Source organism: Neodiprion virginianus, chromosome 3, assembly GCF_021901495.1.
Source record: "Neodiprion virginianus isolate iyNeoVirg1 chromosome 3, iyNeoVirg1.1, whole genome shotgun sequence".
NCBI classification, from domain to species: Eukaryota; Metazoa; Arthropoda; class Insecta; order Hymenoptera; family Diprionidae; genus Neodiprion; species Neodiprion virginianus.
In genome coordinates, this window is record NC_060879.1 from 31,993,303 (window position 1) to 32,018,052 (window position 24,750).

Below are 24,750 nucleotides of genomic sequence, written 5' to 3' on the forward strand. Positions count from 1 at the left end.
GTTCGACCTGGTGGGTTCGGTAGGCGGAGCATAGTGTGAAGAGATTAGGTCGATAGGAATGTCAGGATTAGCTATTCGTTGCTAGGCGCTAGGTTCTTGCCGCATAAACAGTTAGTATCGCGTGAAAGTCTTTGTGCACAAAAGTTGTCTGTTACTTTCTGCACACCTTGTTGAGTCCATTGAAATATCCATGCCTCGCTATCGCGCGTCAAGTTTGTTCGTAAAAGTGCAAAAAGAGGTAAAGGAATACTGGTGAAATTAAATGGAAAATGTCTGCATTCGATGAGGTACAAATTGCCCGTTATACTCTTCCCCTGAATATGTCTGCAGCAGCTGTTAGCATAATCAAGGATTCGCACAGATATATAATCCGAAGCAAAGGCAGCAATTTCGCAGTTACATTTGCCAAATGGTCTCTCATCCTGATTAGACTTTTCCTAGATCAAACAACTCTGATCGTGGCACACCGCGATTTTAAACTCTGTGAATTCCGAGAGCGGTGCTTGGGTTGACGAAAGCTTCGTATTTTCAGTTTCTTTGACTTTTACTATCTTAAGATGTGCAAGAAATGTTACATACGACAATTCGAGCCACCAAAGATTCGCCTTTTCAAAGCGTTTCTCATCCGGGTTGCCTATAGGAATTGTCCTTTGACTCTGTCTCTGTCTAACCAAATTGCATCACAGACCGAGCGAATGCTAAGAGTTTCTACGTCCAAGAGGTAGAACCTCAGATCTTGCGACGTAGGGTGCGCTACGTACGTAGTGAGCAATGACACAATGAGATGAATGTAACCATGACGCGCAATTAGTGCTGTCAACTCATGGGAACTCGAACAGTTGAGCGTATAATTGCTGAGTTGACACAATAGAGAACATAAATTCTGCGTCAATAATACGTCACGTTAGCAAGCACGGTAGTAGAATGTATCACAATTTTCGGAATAACGTGAAAACCAGAGTGTATTTTCTTATTTCACGATCGTAGTTTTGAAGGTGGGAGTTGGAAATCGATTCAAGACACATTACGAGCGAGGTAATCTCTTCAAAAGTTTCGTCAAACTCGTTGCAAAAGCTTGGAAAAGAGACGTGAAAAAACATTTTCCCTTCTCCAAAGAAATCTAACGAAAAATCTAATCAGAATTCTCCCCGCTACTCCTTGGAGAACTCTCGATTATATTCGGTCCCAAGAGGTCCTTTGGTTCGTTGATTATTCCATACGTAACCAAGTGCAAAACGCTACCGTTGACAGGTTTGCAGATGGCTGAAATTCATGTTGAAATAATTTAACGGCAAAAGACAGTAGATCAGCGACGTCTTCTACCGATGCCGCATGAATTTCATCTGGCAAAAAGGCGGGAATGATACTCTTTCACCCAGTGGCGCACTACGTTCTGAAAGCAACGCTTCAACGACTACTTTAGTAGTAATTACCTTTCTACCGTGACGACTCGAGCCGGTGTCGCCTTCGCCATATTTTCCCCTCGAGCAAATGGAATTTGCAAATATATGCAAAGTACACGGATATTCGTTGTATGGAAGTAAGCACGACGGGTTTCAGGGTATGTGGGTGTATAAAGTACCTGGGTATAGGCTCGGGATGCCGTACATATACGGCGCGGAAACTTTCGTCTCGCTCTTAAGCTCAGTCCAGCGAAGTGCTGCTGAGAAATATTTAATTATCCGCGCGTTACTTATTCAGGTTCGTTGGATCTGAGCTCAACCGGAGGCTGGCTCACTCCTCGCAAGGACTGCGAATTTCACATCCGCAGAGGTAGGTTGTGATGTTTTGATTTATCGAATTGAGTCCGATTGTTCGCTAACGAGACGTGATTAATTGTAACGAGTCGATTAGACGCGGTGATTGGTGAACATAGTAGCGGCGAACCATGAACGAATGTAATCAACGCCCAAAAATTACTATCCATTCGCTAAATATTCTTTGACACGGATGGAAATTATGGCAGTTTCCGCTATCGGATTGTAGCCTGGTGAATATATAGTCGAGCGCTTGCAATTACCCCGTAACTTTCCACGATAACTAAACACTGCTTTACTCTCATCAATTTAAGCAACTTTAACTACCTCGATTCGCACCTTCGCGATAAGCTAAGCTAACTGACGTGCTTAGACACGCTTACAACGAATGAGATTCCCACCCTTGGTTGCCTCCCTACTGACTGTCGCCTGTTATTACAGCGCTGTCTGGGACTGCTGTTTCCCTTTGGGATCGTTTGTAAATTACATAACGATTTTGGATGTGCCCCCATGTCACGACGGGTGACAACGGGGATTGAAATGTTCCGTCACGCACTCTAAAAAACAAGTACCTTTTATTTAATCAACGTCGGTTATCGTCTCATATTTTTCCCTTTTTTTGCCAAAATCGTCAAAGCCATGACTGTAGATATTTTCGATAGACCAGCTTCGACCAGGATGATTTCGCCGTCGTTCGGAACGAGCAAAAAATGTTGTCCATCTTTCGAAGCGTAACGAAGTCAAACTCGAAATCTGTGACACGATGCCAGCGCTTGTAGCTACAAGTAGACGTGATCAAAGTAAACTGGATGTTGTAAAGTTGAAGGTGAAAGACATCGTTAATCTGATACCCTTGTAATTCGGTATGGGAATTCACCGTGACATATCAGGTTTTACAGAGGGTTGTTCATCGGGTGGCCAAAGTGTTTCCGAGAGGGGCTGCAAATCCGAAAACAAAAACTAACAGCGGTACGCAATTTGTGGCTCACCGCTTGAATGTGTGAAATACAGAGCTGCGCTAAATCTGCTGTGAGTGATTTACAAAGCGGATAGTCTTAATTGGATGAAGCTTGCCTGAGTACGAAGACAGTTTAAGGCTCGATCCAAGTTCTTGTGATAAGTATTGGTGGTCCGTTGGACAAAAAACAATTGGAAGAATCCTTATGCGAAGCGCCGTACCTATTCGAAGAAAGAAATAAGGATAAAAGAATGGCTGGCTGGTACGCGAATTATACCTGCGCCTTCGCGTCGAAATTTTTTTTATACATTCTTTATACTCAACGAGCAATTTTCGATTCAACGATACGCTGTAAAGAGTTCCTTCGTGCGGGGAAGAAATGTAAGTAATTCGAGTTATTTGGTGAATAGCCCCAAGGCAGAACAGAAATTCCTCGAAGCGAGCATTCGTAGGATAATCGACGGAATTTTCGAGAGAGAATATCAGTAAGCAGGATATTTCAACGCAATTATGTTCAGATTGTAATTTAAACTCTTAAGGTGGAGAAATAACGGGGAGAGCAAGAGAGTTGAATTAAATACTGTTTAGATGTAAATGAAGAGAAGCATATAGAGGTCTTCAAGCGCGGGTGAATCGGTCAAAGGCGACGCAGCGCGCCGTCAGTATGATGAATACATGAATATTCCAATTGCGATCGTATATTTTTTTAAAAAAGGTTTCTACCGCCGCGTGAGTTCACCGTTTTTTTCATTACGAAGAGTATAAATATGCCCGAATAAAGTCACGCACACACACTGTAATTAAAAACAAGTGTGTGGGAAAAGTTTGCAATTTGACGAAATCCTTTTTGACCTGACAAAGCCGATCCACCAGAGTCAGTGATAGATTTCGGAAGAGTTTGATTACGGGGTTAGCCTGTGGCTGCAAAATATCACTCTTATGCGGTTCGTCGTAAACCTGTAATACTCGGACATAAATTGTTTTATTATACAGGCGATACAATAGACCTATATACCCACTTGTATCCCGGAATCTAACGCGATGGTCACTCGTACGTCGGCTTCGATATTAAATTTAATACCGAGCGTCAGTTGGAACGAGTTAATGGCATGTGAGCATGAATTTAATCGCGAACGGCGGGCTCATCCTAGTCTTGCCTGGTTATTAAATATTGACTTTATATCGTGACCCGTTGCCGGACGCTTTGTTGCGCTCTAATAGATGGTGCTTAAATGAAACATGCCTGTGCAATCCTGGCGGTACAACGAAGCGCGGTACGTTTGCTGTGGTAATTGCTATTACCATTAATGGTATCATCAACGATACGTAGCTACAATAACGCGCTCCGTTCGTGGTAACCGAGAGATCATGGCGGGAGTCGTTTCAATGCATTATTAATGCAATTTCCCTACGTATGATGCTAATACACGATTTCCTAAATGAGGAATACCGTCAGATCTGAATTATCGCGTCTGGTGCGGCGAATCTGCTTTTGTAGGCTTATGCTTACGCGTTTTGCCTTCGTTGAAAACTGTTCAGGCCCGGATACTTCATTTGATGGTGATTGGTTGACTTTTTTTGATCCCATTGTGAATCGCGCGAAACGTATTTCTTCGCGTTGTTCGCTAAAGCCCAGCTACAAGCGGTGGAACGAGAAAACATTTGCAGCAAAATTCGTGTTCGAAGACTAACGTGTGTCCAGCTGCTATCGTGATGGATTAGCGGCTTGCTCAAAGGAAGGCTTCGTGTGGCTACGTGGATTCTGCATGCATAGCATATTATCCGGATTGAAACCATGGACGTGGACCGAGTTCGGCAGAACTTGACTTAAACTTTTTAATCCACTTTGGCATTCACTCACCCACATTCCGAGAGGAACTTGGCTTTTCCCCAACTTCCAAAGGCTTATCGTGCAAGCGGCAGAACTCGATGATTCGGGATTAAAATGCCCCTTGGTAGGTGCTGGGTTCCTATAAGCTTTTCTAGTAGGCTTGTAATGGCTCGTCAACATCTTTTCATATCTTGGTTAAAAACGGCTTCGTTGTTCCGGGAACGCTCTTTGTATGATCAAACTACTTCAAAAGACCAAATCGGATCGTTTTCAAGACAAGAAATTTTTCGCTCAACGTTTCAACTTGTTCCCAATACCGAGTCATGCCGTTCCTTCGGACTGGAGTCATTTTCGGAGCTACATTTTTCCCCTGCTCGGACAGACACATGCATTATACCTATACACATCTGCGACAAAGCCGTGACAGCACGGTCCTGTAGGCCAATTGAATACGTATTCTCAAAGAATCTTTACAGTTGTAGCAACTCGCTCCGAGTCCTTGGCTGCTCTTAAGATCCACATGAATAAGTCCAGCCTGCCTTGTCGGCGGAAGCGAATACAAGTCAAAGTCGACCTCTATCCGAGAAAAAATTAATTGGAAAGCCAGTCCGATAAGTAAGATTGGTATCGATGGTAAAGCTAAAGTTTCATCGCGTATTGGACGCGCAATTTCACGGCGAGACACTAATTTAATTAAACGGAACGGAGATTGAGACTCATGAAGTTGTTAGTTGGATCAAAGAGAATTTCTGCGCAGTTCTTTCTTCTGTATAAATATTTGATGTTTTCGTAGAAAAAACGACGTTGACATTTCTCCTACCCAACTACAGCCCAGCAGTTCCAGGTATTTTAGGTGCTGCATACGCTAATTAATGAGCTTGGTACCTGTCCACAGGCATACCGTTACGGAGATAACGTGACGGTAATCGTGGGAATATGAGGGCCTGTTTTCATTTAATCGGCAAAGCCTGTCCGAAGCCTCAATCCTCAATAATTTGTTTCTGCGTGGATCAGCCGGTGATTGCGGGAGATCAATGGAACAAGCTCAAGTGCGCGGCTGAGTAGATGAATTCGAGTACACGGACGTGGCAGACCTAGCTGTAGGTGCCAGTTGTGTACACGCGTGCCCGTCACCCGTCAACGTCGCAATTCCCGAAGCCCGACGGTGAAGCATTAAGCACATAACGGCATATCGGATGTTCGTCGCCGCGGTAGGTTGATTATTTCAGTTTGGTATTGTGTGCAAATGCGATAAAAGCACGGAGGGCGAAAACACCGGCATAATTCACTCGTTAAAATTCTGTTTGCATTGTTCCATTCGGGCGTGAAAGATAAAATTGGGCTATAGTAGCGCGCCGTACAAAACTGCTAATTATATCCAAGGCTGGAAGACCGAACCGAAATCTGTATGCGTAACCAACGGCTGTATCGTGATACATAATTGAAACGAACTGGATTCAATAGCCGCGATTCAATTTTCCTCGAAAGCTTTAGCACCTGATTAACTCTCGAGAAACCGTGAGTTGAATCATAAGCGCGGTGTTGCGTTAGAACATTGAAACCACCTGAACAAAATTGAATTATGCACAGAGCTGCTGTTAGGCACTGAAATGGAGTTTAGAAATAGCGCCATTCTAGTGGGGTACGAAAATGCGAAAGACCAAAAAGTCGACGGGACGAAATCCCGAAAGTCAAATTACCGACAGTTAACAACGTAGAAAGACTATAAATGTGAAACAATGTCTTGTAGAAAAATAAAAATTGAGAACGCAAAAATGTATAAATGAAGTTATACCGATTATTTATTTATTTATTTCTTTTTCACGAAGCGTGGGCAAGATTACGAAAGGAAAAATATTAAACTGCAAAAATACCAAACAGTCAAAAAGTTTACAATTCAAATGTCGAACTCGTGCCTTTTTCGAAAATTTACGAATCCGCATTTATCAATAACGACTGACCAAAGACTAGAAGGTCAAAATCCCGAAACCCACTGACAATGAGACGGAATTGACAAAATACCGAGAGGCTGCAAGACGTTAGAAGCACATTTATTCTTTCCAACGTCACTATTTGCGGCTAATAGATGGCGTTCCGCTTGTGAAGTGACACGAGGGCGCGAACGTAAATGTGGAACACGATTTAATGTAATAATGTATTGAACAAATCAAACTATACGGGGAAAAAGATGTGCTGTTTAAATGTTATTAAAAATATGTTGTCTATTCTTTTGCGTCTGGTCGACTTTCTGGTTTTTCGGGATTTCGACTCCAATCCTGCCGTGCTTGTGAAATACTCATTTCTGTTCAAAGTGTATCGGACAAGAAACAAGAATCCATATAGGTAGGTATTATGTTATACATAGTTCAACATCGGCATGAATCCGTGAGTGTAATTCACTCACAGAAGAAATCAAAAATGCGATTCAATTTCCTTAGAGCTTTCCCATTGTTCGGTCACACTCGGGCAACAAGTACGTACCTAATTGAGCAATTACCATGCACGCGAAGAGGGACTGGCCACTAGGCCGGATCTATCCAACGGGGAAAGTGAGTATTTCCGGAGATCACATTTGCATCTTTGGTCCTTGCAGTCGCTGATACGGGACAGTCGGCCAACGAATACTTATATTCAACGACGACTTGGTATAACGATCGCACGTGACATCGCAGTCCCCTCTACGCAAGTAATAGGGAGCGAAGGGGTTGAACGGAGAAAGAAATACAAATTCGTAACTCTGAAAGATTGAGCAATTGAAATGAAAGAAGGCAAACCCATTTGTGAATACATTTTTAAAACATTTGGGAAATTTCGACAGTACACACATTGTATTCACTTTGAGAGGATGTTGAAAATACGAGGATACAGTTTACCCAGAAACTGAACTGCTCTCGTTCGGGCTCGTACGAGATCGTATGTCATGCATGTGTCGACGTATCGCGTGGCCTTTGCGAGCAGGATACTCGTACAAAGAGTAAAGCCATTTGTGTTCAACGCTCGCGATCAGAGAGCTGTCAATGACAAATGGTCGTGGTAACGGAGTCAAACGATCCCCTTTTGCCAGACGGTATAATGCATGTACGTACACATTTCCTCTGGGGTTGAGTTGGAATAGACGAAACTGAACCTGCTTCGACATATTTCTGACACGTATAGCAGGTGCAGCGGAAAGACTTTTGTTGCTTTCGAATTGCATTGCCCACATCGCGCGTTAACTATCGCATCGGTTGCTCTACCCCCGTTTCCTTCCCCGGTTGATTTATGACGGTCGTAAGATCGCAACTAAGTGCGACTCGGTGAAGCATTCTCGGGCTTTTCGAACGTAAAAGAAAATCATCTATCGCCCAGACAATGGAACAGAGTCGAAAGCGATATGTGTCGATGTTAATGCCTCGCTTTCGTTTCATGTAGTCTGGAATATTTGATCGGGTCGCCACTCGCAGGATGAAATACGAGCCGAAAAAATTACAAGAAAGAAAATATTTCTGATAAATTGCCGAAACGGTCGCCGAAATAGCAATGCTGCTTCAGATACACCCTCTCTCTCCCCACTTCTAAACATCCTATACGCAGGGTGGATTTCATTGAAATTCGATGTCAGGTTGAGAATTTATTTTTGGTACGACGACGCTGTGAAGAATTCGATCGTCTCTTCAAGAAGTTATACATGAATCAGGAGTACGTACAAGACTTGGGAAAGAATGACAAACGACTCCTCGAGTCGTTGATAAATTTTCTATTGCTCGACTGCAGTGGCTACTTTGGTCTCAAAATACGCATCTATGTAAGGCAGCGTTATAATATGGTAATATATACGTGGGCACTTATATCGACACTTGTACGGTAAATTTGATGATCAGAGTGCCGGGTGTTTGAGTTATTCAATTTCCTCAGAGAGAACGAACTCAGACGTCTTGAGTGGCGCACCGTAGAGTCTCAAGCATGTGTATAATACACACGTATAGAATATACCATATATATATACGCTGTATGCATCACGTATATTCATGGCACGTGTACGAAGCGGCATGGCAGAGCCTAAGGGCGAAAAGGTGGGCTTTATACTCAAGGTGGAAAATGGAAGACAATAAAATAAGTATACATCCGTGTGGCATTCATGTATATCCTATACATATACCAATACAGCGCGCACATACGAGCATGCATGATTATCAAATATCCATTGCGCTCTTAAAACGCACCGCGTATGATATACGGACGAAACTTTTTCGCAGCTGGACCCCGGTAGTAAAGTTTTCACGTTATTTCCTCCCGCGGTTAAATTTTATCATGGAATATATACCGGTACACTTGAAAGATTGGTGTAACCCCGTGACAGTTCGAACTTTTCCGAGTCGAGTCGATCGCGAATTCACAAGAAGAGTGAATCACAGATATTTTGACCCTGTTCTTGAACTTTCGTAATATTGATATTATACTTTTATGCGTTACAATCATGTTAACTCAACTCATTGTCGGTGGAGGTACGCAGGTATAATCATACACCAGTTTACACGGTATATAAAGTCGGGTAGAACGGCCGTAACGTCAGTTGCAAAAGTGTTCGTGGCACTCCAAAGTTCTTACATACCTTCGGGGCGAAATGCGGAGACACGGTGAAATTAGCAGGCAAGACCTTCACCGTCCGTCTGAGAGAAGCGTGCGACCGAGCGTAATTAGATTAATTCTTTTAATTAGCCTGCAAGGAATGGGATCTTGCTGCTGCTATATGTATATACACACACACACGCATATATATAATGTTTCAAAAGAATATCGTCGACGGGTTGACTGTACGAAACAAATCAAAATATAAATACCGGATCCTGAAATTATTTTCTCCGCCAATTACTCTCAAGAACAATATTTTATCATACCTATTTCTACACAACTTAGTTTCTGGCCCATGAACGCATAATCAACTTTCCGCGTTCAATTTACTCAGAATTCAGTATTTGTTAAAGCAATTTGTCTCAAAATCGCGTTTCTTACGACTTATCTGCAGTTTCAAGCATCGGAATTGCTTGAGCTTATAGATATTATTTCATAAAATACTAACAGAGAATTCATTTCGAATGGACTGCTTAGGAGTTAGCTTAGGGGTAGAACTCTTCCTCCAACCCTCGCTGAACACCTCATTTCAATATCAGGCAATGATTGGATGAAAGAATCGATTCCCTGTGGGGGAGGATTATTCGTCGATATGGAACCAGGAGGAACGAGTCGAGTAGATGTCATTATTGCGTGACTGATCGAAGTTCATCGAGTGATTCTGCAAGTGAATCACTGGCACCTACTCGTCGTGCTTTCAAAATGTATAATTCGTTTAGGATGCGGGTGTGGGCGACAAAATGAATGTGCTCACGGTCGGGTCAACTAGTCGGTTATAAATGCGCCCTAGTCTTCGGCACGTGATTGCAACCTAACTGCATTAACGCTGTAGGAAAATGAAATCACATCCGCTGCTCTCGACAGGGTAACAAAATGGGTCATAAAGGAAATTTTCCTAGCCTCAACATGTCGCCCTTGAACGTGATTCGCGTTTCATGTGCCCATGTCAAATAAATCGAAAGGTAATGATGAAACTTTATCTGTAAAATTTATACGTTATTCCTTTTTATCTTCAAAGTACACACCGGCGTTTTAAGCCCGTTGTTAATACTGGTTTCAACACTGGCTGGAAAATTACTTCAGCTCTAATCGAATTCTCCAAATAAATTATTCAGTAGAATATTTCTCAAGTTATTCCTCATTGCTCAACACCAACAACTTTAAATCAAATATCAAATAGAGTATGCTATTACGGAGTTACCAAACTGTGTTACAGGAGAACGGATATGGTATGGCAAATAATGTTTACAGGCAAAAACGGCGGAAAAAGAAACCGTGGAACACAAATCTAAAGCGACATTTGTAACTCGATAACCGAAATACGCGAGGGTACAGAAGGCGTTCCTATCCATCTCGTGGGCTTTCATAGCGCTATCCGATAGGTATGAAATTTTGTCAGAGTGAATTACTGGACATTTCCGACAGTAAAATACATTGAACGTTTGCAGAAATAGAACAGAGGTGCTAACTACAGGCACGTGATATGGTGCACAGATTCATCAGCCTACGTGTGACGCTCGTGATATCCGTCTTGTATGAAGTACGTATTATGCGAACAGCACACAAAGTGCGTAAAAACACACGTGCGCAAAGTTGTCACGCTGTCACGCGAGGTGTTATATATATATATATAGTCCTTTAGCCCTGACGGATATGGTGTGCATACTTTCACCCTTTGCTGAACAGAATCCGGTCGCAGCTGAAAATAGGTGGCAGAGGCCCTTTTCGAACCCATCGCTTTATTGACAGGTTCGAGAAGAATTCAGGGGGTAACAGAAGTGTGAGAGAGCTAAAATTAATCAAAGAGAGGGGCTGATCGCGGCGCGTATAAACCTCAGCGTGGGACTAAAATCTAGGTCAGCGATTTCCCGGGTCAATTTTTTCCCTATTTACCTGCCGTATCATTTTTTTTTTTTTTTTCTTCAACCCTCGATACACACACTGGGGCGTATATTCACGGCGAGCTATATACTCAAGGTAGTCGAGCAGGTGGTCTAACAATTGGTAAAGCGACGACTTCGTCGTTAAGTACACTTGTTGTTGGACTCGCGCTACATTCGGTTTATCGTGCGACGCAAAATTGTTGGTAATAATTAAAGAAGTACTTACATTCACGTCGGCGGGGGACTCGATAAAGGTGAGCTCGGATTCCTCGCCATCTAGAAGAACGCTGACTGTCTTGTCCCCAGACTCGTCATCTGTAACACACACCGCTACTCACAATCCAACCACTCTTAGCTACACTCAACAAAACTAATTACGTGTACAACATACGTCGGATCACATCTATTCTATTCTACATCTGTTTTAAAGGCCGCGGATTTAAACGATATAAACTTAAAGAATGCCTGAAACTCGGTTGGATAATTAGCATGCATCAACATGCACCTCGAGCTCTGCATTCTGGAAACGTTTAAGCAGGTGGTAAATATGCCAAGTTGTTCGCGTGTCTAAAGGACGGTTTGCGTGGATTTTCGGCTCCTCACTTTGCAACCAGAGGCACGGTGTGTTTAAAACTGGGTTAAGATGTTGACAATATTCGTCCAGGCGTGGCCTGAAGCCGGCAAAACATGAATACCATAAGCGTGGTTAACGAAGTACGAAGTTACACGGCTGTTTAACTCCACTGTAAAAGTTACGCTTGTTACCTTTTTTTAGTCCAGTTTAATTATTTCGTTTTTCCACAGGTTTATTTCCCTTCGTTTATATCCAGCGGAAATCGGTTCTCGTCCTACTTAGTCGGCTATTGCTATGCAAATTGTACGTAAGTATACCTAGACCATTTTTTGTTGATCGTTGCGAATAATGAATCATGGAAGTTCTAAGTCCGGAACTAGTTACAGGACTTCGAACTTTGGCAATGTGTAGAAACGCTCTTTACTCTGTGCCTGAGCCGTCGCATCGCGTTAAAACTTGGCTGGTTTAAACCTGGTGGGTAGGTACGATATACAAACACATGTCTCAGAGTATAGATCGATCAATGGTGAACCACCTGTAATCTGAAGCTATATAAGCTAGAATCCATTCGAAGTTGAGCACTATTTTGACAATTCGAAAGCTATTATACCTACGTAGGCGTGTCAACAAGTGCGCTTTGATGCCTTGTTATAATCATCGGAAGACCGGATAACAATTATTTGACCTGCCTTTACTTTTCGAAGATCGGTTCAATAATATTTCGGAATAGACAAAGAGTTGAAGCGAGAGTGAAGTGAACTGTACGTAACATCCTGTACGTCCTGCCACACGGATGATACAGGGTCTGAAAATCGCCCCAACGCGAAATAGATATACTGTCATCTGTTTGACTGATCGAATATTGAAAATTTGTTTCATCGGGACATTTCAAAAGCGTATTTCCAGTTTCCCCGACGGAATTTTTGATACGAAAAAAAAAAAATCAATTTCCGTAGAAAGAAAGAAAGAAGAGGAAACACAAAATTGGGAAAGCGGTACATCGGCGAAAAATACGGTTGATAGAAAAACTCTGCTGCTCTAATCATCCCATGTATCAATAGCGTATTGACGATGTAACTTTGCAAATGAAATCGTCGTCGGATCTTTGATAAAGGAAGACATGCTTACTCGAAGAAATTAAATTATAGCAGAGTACACGTATTCTAATCGAGTTTCCAATTACTTTTCACATCCAGTTTACTTGAGTTCGAGGTTTTCAGTGGAAATTCTGGATTCTATCATTTTTCTCCAATAAACCGATCGCGACAACAATGTGAAAAAAATCGAGGAAATAGACAGGCACAATCGGAAAACATACCTACCTAACATATCATACATAAATATTATTTACAGTTTCGCCGGTGAAAAGTCAAACAATAAATTGGTACAAAGTCGGGATGTTTTCTATTTCCACCCCCGAAAATCCGCTTTTGCGAGACTTTCGAATCCCTCTCTAAGGATCTGCGGTATTCAACAGTACGTCGAAGAAAGCTAGGTCAGGTCTTGTCAGCTTAGCCAGTTCCCTAAGTCTCTTTCTGGTAAGACTCTGAATCAAAGGGGAGAAAAAAAATCAAGAACACCAGATTCAGACAAGAGCACACTCTGTTATGAATCGCAAAATTTTCACGGGTTTTATTCAACCTCGAACACAAAATTGATGTTTGCCTGGCACGCTCGCGCATTAACCTTTTTTGCAACGAGACTTTGACAGCCACTCTAATATCCGTCCAAAATTCTTAGGTCTAACGCACAGATTGGTTTCTGCTTTGATCATTGCTCGGATAGTGTCTTCAGAGCAGACGAAGCACTCTACGCGTGACGGCTTCAACTTTTTACGACGCCTTTCCGCAGGACTTTTTACCGCTGTGTTTGACGCACGAATTTCTTTGTATCGTAGGTATCCACTATAAGAAACTGAGTCGTTTCAGTGTGATTCATTTTATCGAATGATTCTCCTCAGCAAACGTCGCAGTATACGACTAAACGTCTTTTCAGGACGTGAATTTATCTTGAACAAAGATTATAGCTGCTTTCGTAGAATGTTGCACAGCAGTAAGACTGCAAAAGCACCGGCGAACAAGCGAGAGATAAAAGTATTTTCCTTTTTACGGTAGATAATATAAATTATCTGAAATACGATTATCGCCGATCAACCAGTTGAATCAATCAATGGAACTTGAGTGTTACCTTCTTCAAACATGTAGCTAACCTGAACGCGTCTGTTTGAGACGCGGCGAGTGAAGGGTGGGCATACAGGGATATGTGTACAGTTCATATACATGCAGTGTATTTTCGCGGCACGCCAGACGGCGAAATTGGATTTATTTATGACAGTAGAATATCATAATCTGCGGTAAAGCAATCTTCTCGTAGTACTTATACCGCACGGACGTATATTATTGCCAGGAAGTTTATAATTCGAGGGATAAATTTACCCTTTCAACTTTTCTCGCCACTCTTCACTCCGTTTTGTACACGCGCAGAAAAGATTTTTAATTACATCCTCAGAAATAAATAATACTGAAGTATAAAGAGATTGCGAACAGTTGCACCATAAATTGTAGTTAACAAGCGCCTTCAGTCGAGTGGTAAAATATTGCATATTCAATGCCGAGAATATCGTACAACCTCGCCTTACTCCTCTTTCATCTCTTCGTATACGAAGAAAAATAAACTCGGTATATTGAATTAGCGGCGATACTGAGCATTGGAAATGAGATTAGACTTACAGACAGATGCCGATGCTTGGCTAAGAATTTTCATGCAAGCAAGAAACACGCAGCTTTATTACGAATGGAAACCCTTCAATATTGACCTACAACGTAAATTCGCTTATAAATAAATCGCTTTCGTACTCTGATTGCGCCAATTCTTGATTGCTCTCCATTCAGTCGAGCCTGAACTCTTCAGAACCGCCTTCGAGGCACAAATGCTTCTTAGAGGTCAAATCCCCGTTCACGTTATTGTAATTCGTAATCAACTAGATCGTGTAACGTAGCACCGCAGAATTATGAGAATATTCCGCGGCGTTCAAACCCGAGATCTTCTACTAACGACGAGAGGAGTATAACGAGGAAAAAAAAATCACAGGTCCTTCGAATCTCTGTTCCCTTCGCCAATTATCGGTCTTTATCCCGTACCACTAGACAAACTTTCTACGCGAAATTCGCCACGCAAGTTACTCTCCATAGGGTCGATAAAACATTCGGGAAATGCACTTTGCTCCGCTTGGTCGCTTCGCCTTGATCTCCGCTGTTACGATATACGGATTTCCACGGAAAAAAGAGGGGCAAAAAGAAAAAGCTAACAAGCTAGCGTCGATGGCTGGTTGAGCCGAGTTGAATGCCCTCTATATATAAAACCCGGCAAGTGTGGGCCGTGTCGCTATCACTCCAAGGCTGACTTGTCCGGGTATTGACCACGTTTTATGGAGCCGAAGAATATACCGCGCGATTCGACTATACACTGCTCAAGGATATAATAAAACATCCCGCATAATAAACCAAAAAAAATACAGAAGCACGCAGCGATACAAATCTCGAGGGTATGATAGTATTTTTTTTTCTTTCCCAAATTGCGTAAAACGAAGTAAGGAAATCCGAGTACTTTTCATCTCCGTATACGGACGTAAGTGATGTCTCAGAATTTTATTAAAAAATTAATTTATATTCAGTCGAAAGATATGTCCATGCTGTAGCTCGTTTCAATAATATATATATTTTACATGCGAAGAATATGAATCGAGTTCAAGCGTAGTGACAAGCGTTTAACCCTAATAGGTCACTCTGGGTGAATTTCACCGCAGACATTACACACGTTACCTGAACTTTCCCGATGGTTAACAATATTTAAATAATCAATTTCGGTTACGAAAACTAAGAGAGCTTTTTCTGCGAACCTTAAACAATACCTAGATATTTTTTTGTAGATTTTTAGAACTTATCGTTGAAGCAGAATATCATTTTTCACCTTGTGCGATCGTTACGCCATTCTACCTATTAGGGTTAAAAGTTTCTTGGCTTATATACATTGATGATGCGTAAGAAGAATGGACATTCACAGATTCAGAGAGGTAGATCCAAAAAATGGGAAAATCAAACTCACCTATCGATGTGTCGTAGGCATGGAGATACTCGGATGTCATGAACTGGGAGACTAGGGAGCTTTTACCAACAGCAGGGGCGCCTAGCATCAAAACACGATACGGAGCAGGTCCTTGGGACGCGCTGCTCTCACGTGAACTTGCCAAGGATCCTGCAGCCGACGTCCGCGCGGAGCCTGGATAAGAAGCTGTCAAATGTTCGGTGCTGTAATCATAATTAATCACCCTCTGAGACAAGCATCCGGTAAAACATAATATAAATTTTTCGACGCATTATTTGTAGCGTGACAAATTCTCATCGACACTTCTGTTTACGCGTTACTAAAACTTATCCGATATCTGATACGTGTTCATTTGATTTATCGAAGCGTGGAAAATGGGACAAGTCTGAAAGCAACAAGGAATGAGCTTCCATATATCCTGATCCACTCGAAGTTCGAGGAACCAGACAATTTTAGGTGATCCTTTCAATTTCTCCTACACGAGCAATTGATTTCCACACACACATACAGACATTCGCCCCATGCGACTGAAGCGGAAGCCAAGAGTGCGCGATCCTCGATTTTATTTCGTTTATCTGCCCTCGTGTTATCCCTTTCCGTAGGCAGAAGCAGGCTTAACTCCGCGGCCAGTGAGCCCGAGGCCTAAGACGATGAATTTCGGGGAAACCGAAGGAAAGTAAGCGGTAGGTACGATCACGAGGGTGTTCGCATCACGCATTCCATCCAGCAGCAAATCCCTCGAGTCGTGTAATCCAAGGCCCTTCGTCTCGTGCTTTCTGCAGTTACGGATGCGAATGGCTTCTGCATTTACGCTCCCTCGATGCAGCGGGGAAAAGAACCAGACTCTTCGCACACATTTCTGCCGGTGAAAATTACAGCTTTTCCTTTTTACCCCGTTGACCAGCAAGATTGGCTCTTCGAAGTACCTTCTGGCGTAGCGATACCTACAGAGTCATATATCCCCTAGGGGGGTTATAAATTTCCATTTTCCAACGCGCTTCCGACCGAGCCGTGAATTTTAATATTCTTTGTTCATTTTTCATTCCTCATTTTTCGCTCTATTCCCCGTTCGATTGAATTGTAACGAATAATCGATACTGAACCAGTGAAAAAAATGTTTATTTACCTATATACAACGAAAGATCTGCTCTTTGTTGACGCAGAGCAAACATAAAAAAAAGAAAATCGATCGTCTGCACCGCCGCAGTTCGTGCGGAGCCACAAAGCCAACGAGAGGAATTTGAGCCGAGGGAATGCGGATAGCGGCAGAGAAAAAGGAGAGAAAAAAATAAGAAAGAAAGAAAAAAAAAACAACAACTCGATACCAGGAGCGATCAACAATGTAGCCATTCTATTCGGGGGTGATGCGCCCTGATTCCCCCTGCCTGTAGGCTATTTCAGGGCGGCTGCGAAATCCAAGCGAGAGATCACAGTTCCCTCTGAACTAAAAGTCAACTGACCTGTGTAATTTAATTACGAAAATGTATAGATCACTCGACGAAGTCCGCAGCGGTCCGAGAAGAAGATTGTTTTTGCGGGGTGGGAATTACATCGGCGGAAGAGAATCGCGAATGCCGCAAAAGGTGTGCGAGGGATGCTCGCTGGTGTCGATCGGAAGTTCCTTGGCTATATTTTTATTTATATTTTTTATTATTTCTATTTCTCCATCTCCCGACACGCGCATATCTGTACATTATATTCTGTCGCGAGATTCCTTGGAGTATCGGAAATCCAGTTGCGAGGTGATCCACTGTAACTGCGAGCTTCCTCGAAGAGCGGTTGTGCCCGTTTTTGTCGGGGGCGGGATCGAACTTGGGTCAATAAAATATTTAGAAATCGAGGGCGGCAAGCCGACAGATGCTGGCTCCGCGACATAAGCTCGTATGCGTTAAGGTGTATCCTCTTCTGCCGTATAAGCGAGTTTGGCCCGATCTCATCTTGGCGAATTCGCACTCTATAAATCGATTTTCATATCCAGTGCATAAAATAAGCTTTACTGCGATACGCCGGCTGCGCGTACCGAATGGGACATCACCGGAAGTGAACCTTAAGACGCAACTTCGATGAGATATTCCCCTCTAACTGTACTCGTACGTCTTGGGAATACGGCGTTCCGTTTGGACGATTTATTACACAGGCCTACAACGATATCCTACTTCATAAAAGAAAATATAGATACGAAGGTTTTAATGTGCCGAATCTATATCTGCTTTCCATATTTTGCACTCAAACTTCAAAATTTTCTTAGTTTTGTTTTTGCATTTATGCTACTTTAATCTATTTATATCGTATCCGTACATACAAATCTAGTTTGAACTTATAGAGAGAGAAAGAAAGATATCGCCTAACGTTGTTCAAAATAACTAAAATTATACTAGTAGATAGATTTTCTGACGATCTCAATTTTTAAACTCTTTAACTTTATAACTTTTTTTTTATAAATATTGTTGCTATCATTACTGTTTGATTACAATTTGTAGTGAAAAATAACATTTGATTAAAAAAAAAATAAAAAAGAAAAAAAACGGTACATGAAAAGTATACGCGGTACATATTTTTAATTACTATAATTCGATTCAAGAGCATCAAACCTTATAATTACACATAATAATAAGAATAAGAAAAAAAAAGTTTGTTCCCGCAGACCAGTGTTATTACGGGCGTCCGTAACAGCAAAGCAAGGAAGAAAACTCAACACCGGAATCAGAAAAAGAGATTTCATTTAACGGGTCTATTCAAGTATAATACGTAGATGTAGTCGACGACACTGCAATGCACTCTTCAGCGGTATTGATCCCCTACTCGAACAAACGCGAACAGCTCTGGTGTATTAGACAGTTACACCGGGGAGCGAACGTGACGAACCAATCAAAAACGTCCTCTTCCATCGCACGAACGGCGACCCCTCTCAACTTTGCCCCATCCTATTCTGCCCTCATCTTCACGGAACCAAGCCAGCTTGCATGCGGTATACTTAATGTATAAACGTACCTACATTGAAAGCACGCTAGTCTGTTCTCCGTAGAATAATGAAGTACCCACCTCCCACCCTCCACCCTCGCTTAGTACATCAGACGCAACGCGTAAGGTCCTTTGAAAGATCGTGCAGGTATTATATATTTAGATAATGAAACGCACACTCCGAAGCATGATATGCGCTAATTCGTTTTGTTCGAGTTCTGTACCATCCGGTGGAGGATTGTGACACGTCGGAAGCTCCATGAGGTTATAAAACTCCTGGAAACGGTTATTTACAATGCGACGATCGTGCTTCAGTCAATTGTCTCTGCTGCACCGCAGTAATTCTCACAAAGTGAATACTTCGATGCAGGGAAAAATCGGCAACTTGTGATTAGAGAGCTTTTCGTACAAGGAAGAACAATTTGATTGACGAGAGAAAGAAGAAACGAATATTCGAATGCATACTGTGTCAAATGTGCATCGAAATATACCGCTTCTTCGATCCATCGATGACACGTACCAGTTTGCATTCGGAGTAAGTAAAAAAGTGGATGCCAGCGATCCGTTCTTCTTTTCCGTGTAAACGTCGACTCGATGTCTTCCACGTATGAAAAATGTTCCGTAGAAGCATCGATTCCGGATTGTCTTCGCAGCGTCCTCGTTTACTTTCGAAGGATCAGGCAATGCTCTAAGGTCCAACACGTGCGTCTACGTTGCTCAGTGTCACACGTAAACTCACGCGTTCGATGTAGAGCATCGTCAGCTACTCGCGGAAGTCGATGTTGACCCGTTGGCGATGTTTCGGTACCGTTGTTTGTCTTTTCATTCTGTTATAACCTCGCCGAAATATCAAAAATATTCTGGATTCCACGGTATATTTGGGAAACTTGTATAATGTCAGAAAAGATTGACTGCATCGTTTCATGAAATTCGCATCAATTTACCCCACGGCTTATGGAAATAAATATTCAATCTTCTCTGGGTAAATGTTAATTAAAACTTTAAAATTGCTTTCCGAACGAAAGTTTTTGTATTGTAAAAAATTAAATCGGGAGTCCCAGCTCTCTACACGCACTGAAATCAGTCGCTCCATTATAATAGCGTTACAAATACCTCTGCAGATTAGCAAATATCAATGCATTGAAAAACGCGAGTCCATCGCTTTCCCGTTTCTCTATTCGAACGCTCTACTGCGATAAGGTCTTTTTTTCTTGTTGAATTACAGGTACGAATATTTCTTTAGAGGCTTTTGCAGAATTTCATTTCATAATGCATTTCATAATCAAAAAGAAAAATTACCTAACCAGATCTCCAACAAATGTCTGGGAGCAAACGATTGCGCCATGTTGGAGATTTTTTTCACGTTCATAGATTTCATTCCGGATCGACAGCTGTCAGAGATGGCGTGAAAAAGTTGAATTACGCAAACTCGGTAATCCTGGCACGCTTTGAATTCAGCACTTGATCTCGAAAAATGGATGGACCGATCTGCGTGCGTATATTACACCTCTCGGAATATTCAATTCTTTTATTTTCATACCCCCGAGCAAAGTCCCGGAACTTGCTTATTATTCGCTGAGACTGAAAATTGCTTTTCACGCTTCTCTTCTGCCGGGTATTTCAGATCGTTGAATTCATTTTTATGCCAAGATACCGTGTAATTGCACATGGCCAGTATACCCATAAGTTGGCTCAGTACCGTTCTCGCGGGAATTAGTTAATTACAGAGTCTTCACTTCATAAACATGAAAAGTGAATGCATATTCAAAAACAGTACGTTTTACCGCGCGCAGTGCTTTTTTTCTTTTTCCAAAGTTGTGCGAAATTCTCAAAGTTTCCAGAACCATTTTGCGTTGTACTTATGGTTTTTTGTTTCCTCTCGTTTCTTTTTTTTCCCCTTATATACTCGAAGTCGCCGTCGGAAACGAGCCAACTTCTAATTTCCTGCACAGACACGTGAGCTCGATAATCTTGCCTCGCGTGATGAAGACTTGTTCATCGAACTACTTAAATATCCGAAAGAATTATTTAGCCGTTACGATGCGGCGACACGGGATCGAAACTTCTACACTACCCGATTGAATATTAAACAAGAAAAGTTACCGATTGCACAGGGTGCGTTCCTCCGGGTCCCGCCAACGATGGAAGCCTTAAACTTTGCATTAACCGCAAATTTTCACCCGTGCATATGAATATCTCCGTCGAAGACTATTCAGGCTGTATGACATGGCATGCAGTGCACCAAGTGTAAGGCAATTTTACCATCGGAATAGTTAACTCTGCGAAAAACTTTTTTTTCCGTGTTTTTTTTTTTTTTTTTTTTTATCACTCCCCATTATTTTGTCCACACATATATAACGATGATTATTATTGTATTTTTTTTATTTGTCACCCTTAACTGCTCTTTGTGCTTCTCAGTTTCCATCGGTTCACTGGTTTCCGGATAGCGCGCCCCGCTGGCTGTGTGTTCATTAAATCCTGCACAGCATATCGCGCTCCTCTAAAAATGTGCACGACGCAAGGACCCTTGTTGTTGTCACCAAACACCCTAACAACTTGAGATGTTTTGACTGAACCCCAAGCATATACGCGCGGGATTATACGTATAATCAGTCGGGCGTAACGGCGAAACGAAACCTGATCGAGCGGAGTCTTTGTTCGCATATCAATATCGTTTTAATTAACAAATTCCGAAAATCGCCTTCGTGCAACGGATATTGATCGGACCCTTCAATGCTTCGACTACTTGCTGACAAGTAGTTATCAGTTAAACAGGGAACTGTGGGCATGGGTAACGACACTTCGCGTCTCCGTGTCTTCGCCGACGGCCTTCCAAGGGTGACGCGCCGCTCCACGCAGGTCCACGGATGCCTTATCTGTGACTAACTAATTACCTGGAACGGGTGCGGCTAATGGGTGAATAGGTGATATGTAGCGCCCAACTCCCCCAAGATTCGGTCCAACTTTCCGCCATTACGACCGTCAAACAATTATTTCTCTGGGGACTGTTCGTTTCGATGAAATATCAGCGGTCCTTTATTACTTCGTTAACCGAAAATCGTAACACATCGATTTCCGCACCCGTCAGGCCCGTCTTTCGAATGTCTCAACTTATTCAACTGGTCGTAAAAGAATCACTTCGTCAAAATCGAAGAAATCGTTTACGTACTGCATTTCGGGCTCGCAAGAATATCGATTTGGCTTTGGATGATACCATGTTTTTCTTTTTTATTTCTTTCCTTTTTTTGTCTCTTTCACGGAGATGAGGGGGATATTGTGTTACATTAATCTTCCCCTCGATATGCTCGATACGCTTGGACTGATTGCAGGGGGCGTAAGCACGGCGAATGTTGTTCCGCGAACTTTTGCTGGCTCAACTCCAACCCGCTGTCAATTTGTTTGTACAGGGAATTTCTAACCGAAAACTGGTTTCCCTCCAGCATCGTTGTCACTCGCAGGACTTTCGACGAGCCACGTTTAGCTTTAACGCTGCAAAATCGAAGCATTCAACATTTCGCTGTTCCACCCGGAAAATTCCTCGTCGAAAGTGGATAGTAATAGGCACACGATCGCGCCTTTGTCAACGCTTTGAACAACACTCAACCGTTCCACCTATAATGTAGGTCGTTATTCCGTATAAGTCATTTCATTTTCCCGTATAACGATCCAACTCTAAAACCCCCTGCTTACTCCACCGTGCTACGCTTACCGCGATCCAAAAATTTTCATTGCAACATCCATGAACAATATTAGCTCAGACCGCGTTAGCTTGATAGCCATTCTAAAGGAAATGAGAATTTTTCAGGGATAAGGTTGGTTTCTCTCTCTAAAGTGAATTCCACTTCAGAGACCCTTTTGCACCCGTATATAGCTAACGAACCGCCGCGCCGCCTATAATATTCTTCTTCCCCGGATACTTAAATTGGTAGAGGGCGAAACTGGCAGAACCACAAGGTAAGATGATCAAATGTCGACGATGTCAATTCTCCGTGGTAAAGGAGGTTACGAAACACACTGCAAACTTACCTCGAATTGCTGGACGCGACGCTGTTATTGGACCTCGATCTTCGACTCTTTAGGGAGTCTCCTCTGTTCACGATCCCTTTCCCAGTGATGCTGAAGTGTCTCAGTCTGTAATACTCCTCCTCGACACCCGTGTTAGGCATGCTGGCAACGCGCGAACGCTGCTGTGGTAGGCACAAGTAGTTCGGACGTCCCGACGCCCGACTGCCTGGTGTCTTGACCGATTGCGACCTGCTGTGATGAGGACTTCCATGCCTGGAATCAAATTCACGAAACAAATGAGCAACGATATATCGTACTTTGAATTTGACGGAAACGACCGTGGCGGTATATCGTTACGAAATGCGGAATAAGTTGACCGCGTTACAATTCTTTGGTACCGTTCTGAACGCGGTACATGATTGTGATGTGACAAGTGGCACACTTTCGCGGAGTCGGTATCTCGGCTCGCATTTCCGAAATGTTCTCCCCTTTCACCTCTGAACAGCTTAATTTCTACGTTGTTGCTTTCCCGCTATAAATCAGACCGAAACACTTGTCTGAGGAAAATAAGAGGAGAGCAAAAGGGCCCGAAGAAAGGGGCAAAGGTGAGCAGTGGTCGAAATACCCTATAGTACACACCGAGCTCGTTTTCAACCTTGCGTATTTTTATCGAACTAGGTATCCCGGTGCCGCTTGAATCGTGGTCAAAAAGCAACACCGCCGAATTCACATTTCGCGGGGACGTGAGAGAGTTTCGATACGACGCAAAGAGCGGATTTTTCCAAATGCGACCCATTCCACATTGCAATTGTGACGGAAACTGCACGTCTGTTATAATCGATTCAGAACGTGCAGCGTCAAGGATTGCCAAAATAGTACTTGTCCTATCCTCCCACACGCTTCTACGCTCTCAATGTGAATGTGTTCGTTTGTAAAACCAGAATCAAACACGTAAGTCAAATCCCAATTCGTAAAGTAGGTGAAAGCGCCGTTTACCCCGGCTCAGGGGAAAATGCTGGACTGCTGAATTGACAGGTTCAGAGGGAAACTTTTGGTGACAAATTCCACCCTCGGCGTTACGACACTTCAACCCTTTACGCAATCCGGCGAGGTAATCAAGCAACGTCCACTACAAGAGGGTCCTAATTACATCCACAGAATATCGCGGAGACTAGGTGGGCTACGAAAGCTTTATGACCGTAATTTATAATTGTGGCTGACGAGACTTGAGTTATATAAATTTTATTGGTTAATTATGAAATTGGTTCGATGTATTAAGCTGTGCAAGGGATGGATTTTTGTTTCGTAACGTACGAAGTAACCACGGAACAACTTTTTCAAGACAGTGTAAACGTTCAAGATAGTAAACGGGTCATTTATAGGCGTTCCAACTGTTGTCTAAGTGGTGCAGAGCTACGCTCGACAATAAAGTATTCCAAGCACGTTCATATCGCGAATAGATATAGAAGAGCGCAAGAAGAAAAAAGAAGTTATGTAACACCCACAGTTGTCGAAAAAAACTTGAAATTAGTTTCCCGATATTGTTTACAGTAATTTCTCTGTCGGACACGGATGGTTTCAAAGATGAATCGCCACCATTGCACCCGCACAGAGGACCGACGAGATCGTCCTGCGCCCAACTTTCGCTACGTTAGGTTCGTTTATATCGGTTCTCGCGTTTTGACGCCCAGCCGGCTCGATTCGAACGACAAAAGTTTGCCCCGAAGCGTCGCGCGTCTGCCGCCTTCGGGGATGTCGCCATTATTCGAATGTAGAGCGATCGCGAAATCCCAAACGGTCCTGCGGGAATCACCCCGCATCTACTCGCGCTCTCCTTATCCCTTGTACGTCGTCTAAGGAGGATAAGGATAGCCGCTTCGCCTCGATACCTCGACCGTAAGTCGAGTAAGCTCTGAAGTAAAAGCTCCGGGCTAGGATTCGGGGGAAATTCCAGTTTAAAATGGTCATAAAACCCTGCCCTTCACTCTGCGTACTGCTCAGACTCCGCGGTGACTCGAACGAATGCCGAGTGGCAGGTAGTCCTGTATATAATACGTAAGTAAGTA

The 24,750-nt window shown here is 42.8% G+C and overlaps 1 protein-coding gene across 1 annotated transcript in view; it reads right to left on the bottom strand.

Annotated features, from left to right (window-relative positions):
- The window catches only part of LOC124299960 (uncharacterized), an 84,017-nt gene that overhangs the window by 28,948 nt on the left and 30,319 nt on the right, over nucleotides 1-24,750 (bottom strand). The window contains exons 8-10 of the mRNA XM_046753447.1: nucleotides 22,706-22,957; nucleotides 15,719-15,921; nucleotides 11,267-11,355 (exon numbers count right to left, since the gene is read on the bottom strand). Coding sequence (XP_046609403.1) covers nucleotides 11,267-11,355; nucleotides 15,719-15,921; nucleotides 22,706-22,957 — 544 coding nt within the window. The remainder of the gene's footprint in view (nucleotides 1-11,266; nucleotides 11,356-15,718; nucleotides 15,922-22,705; nucleotides 22,958-24,750) is intronic.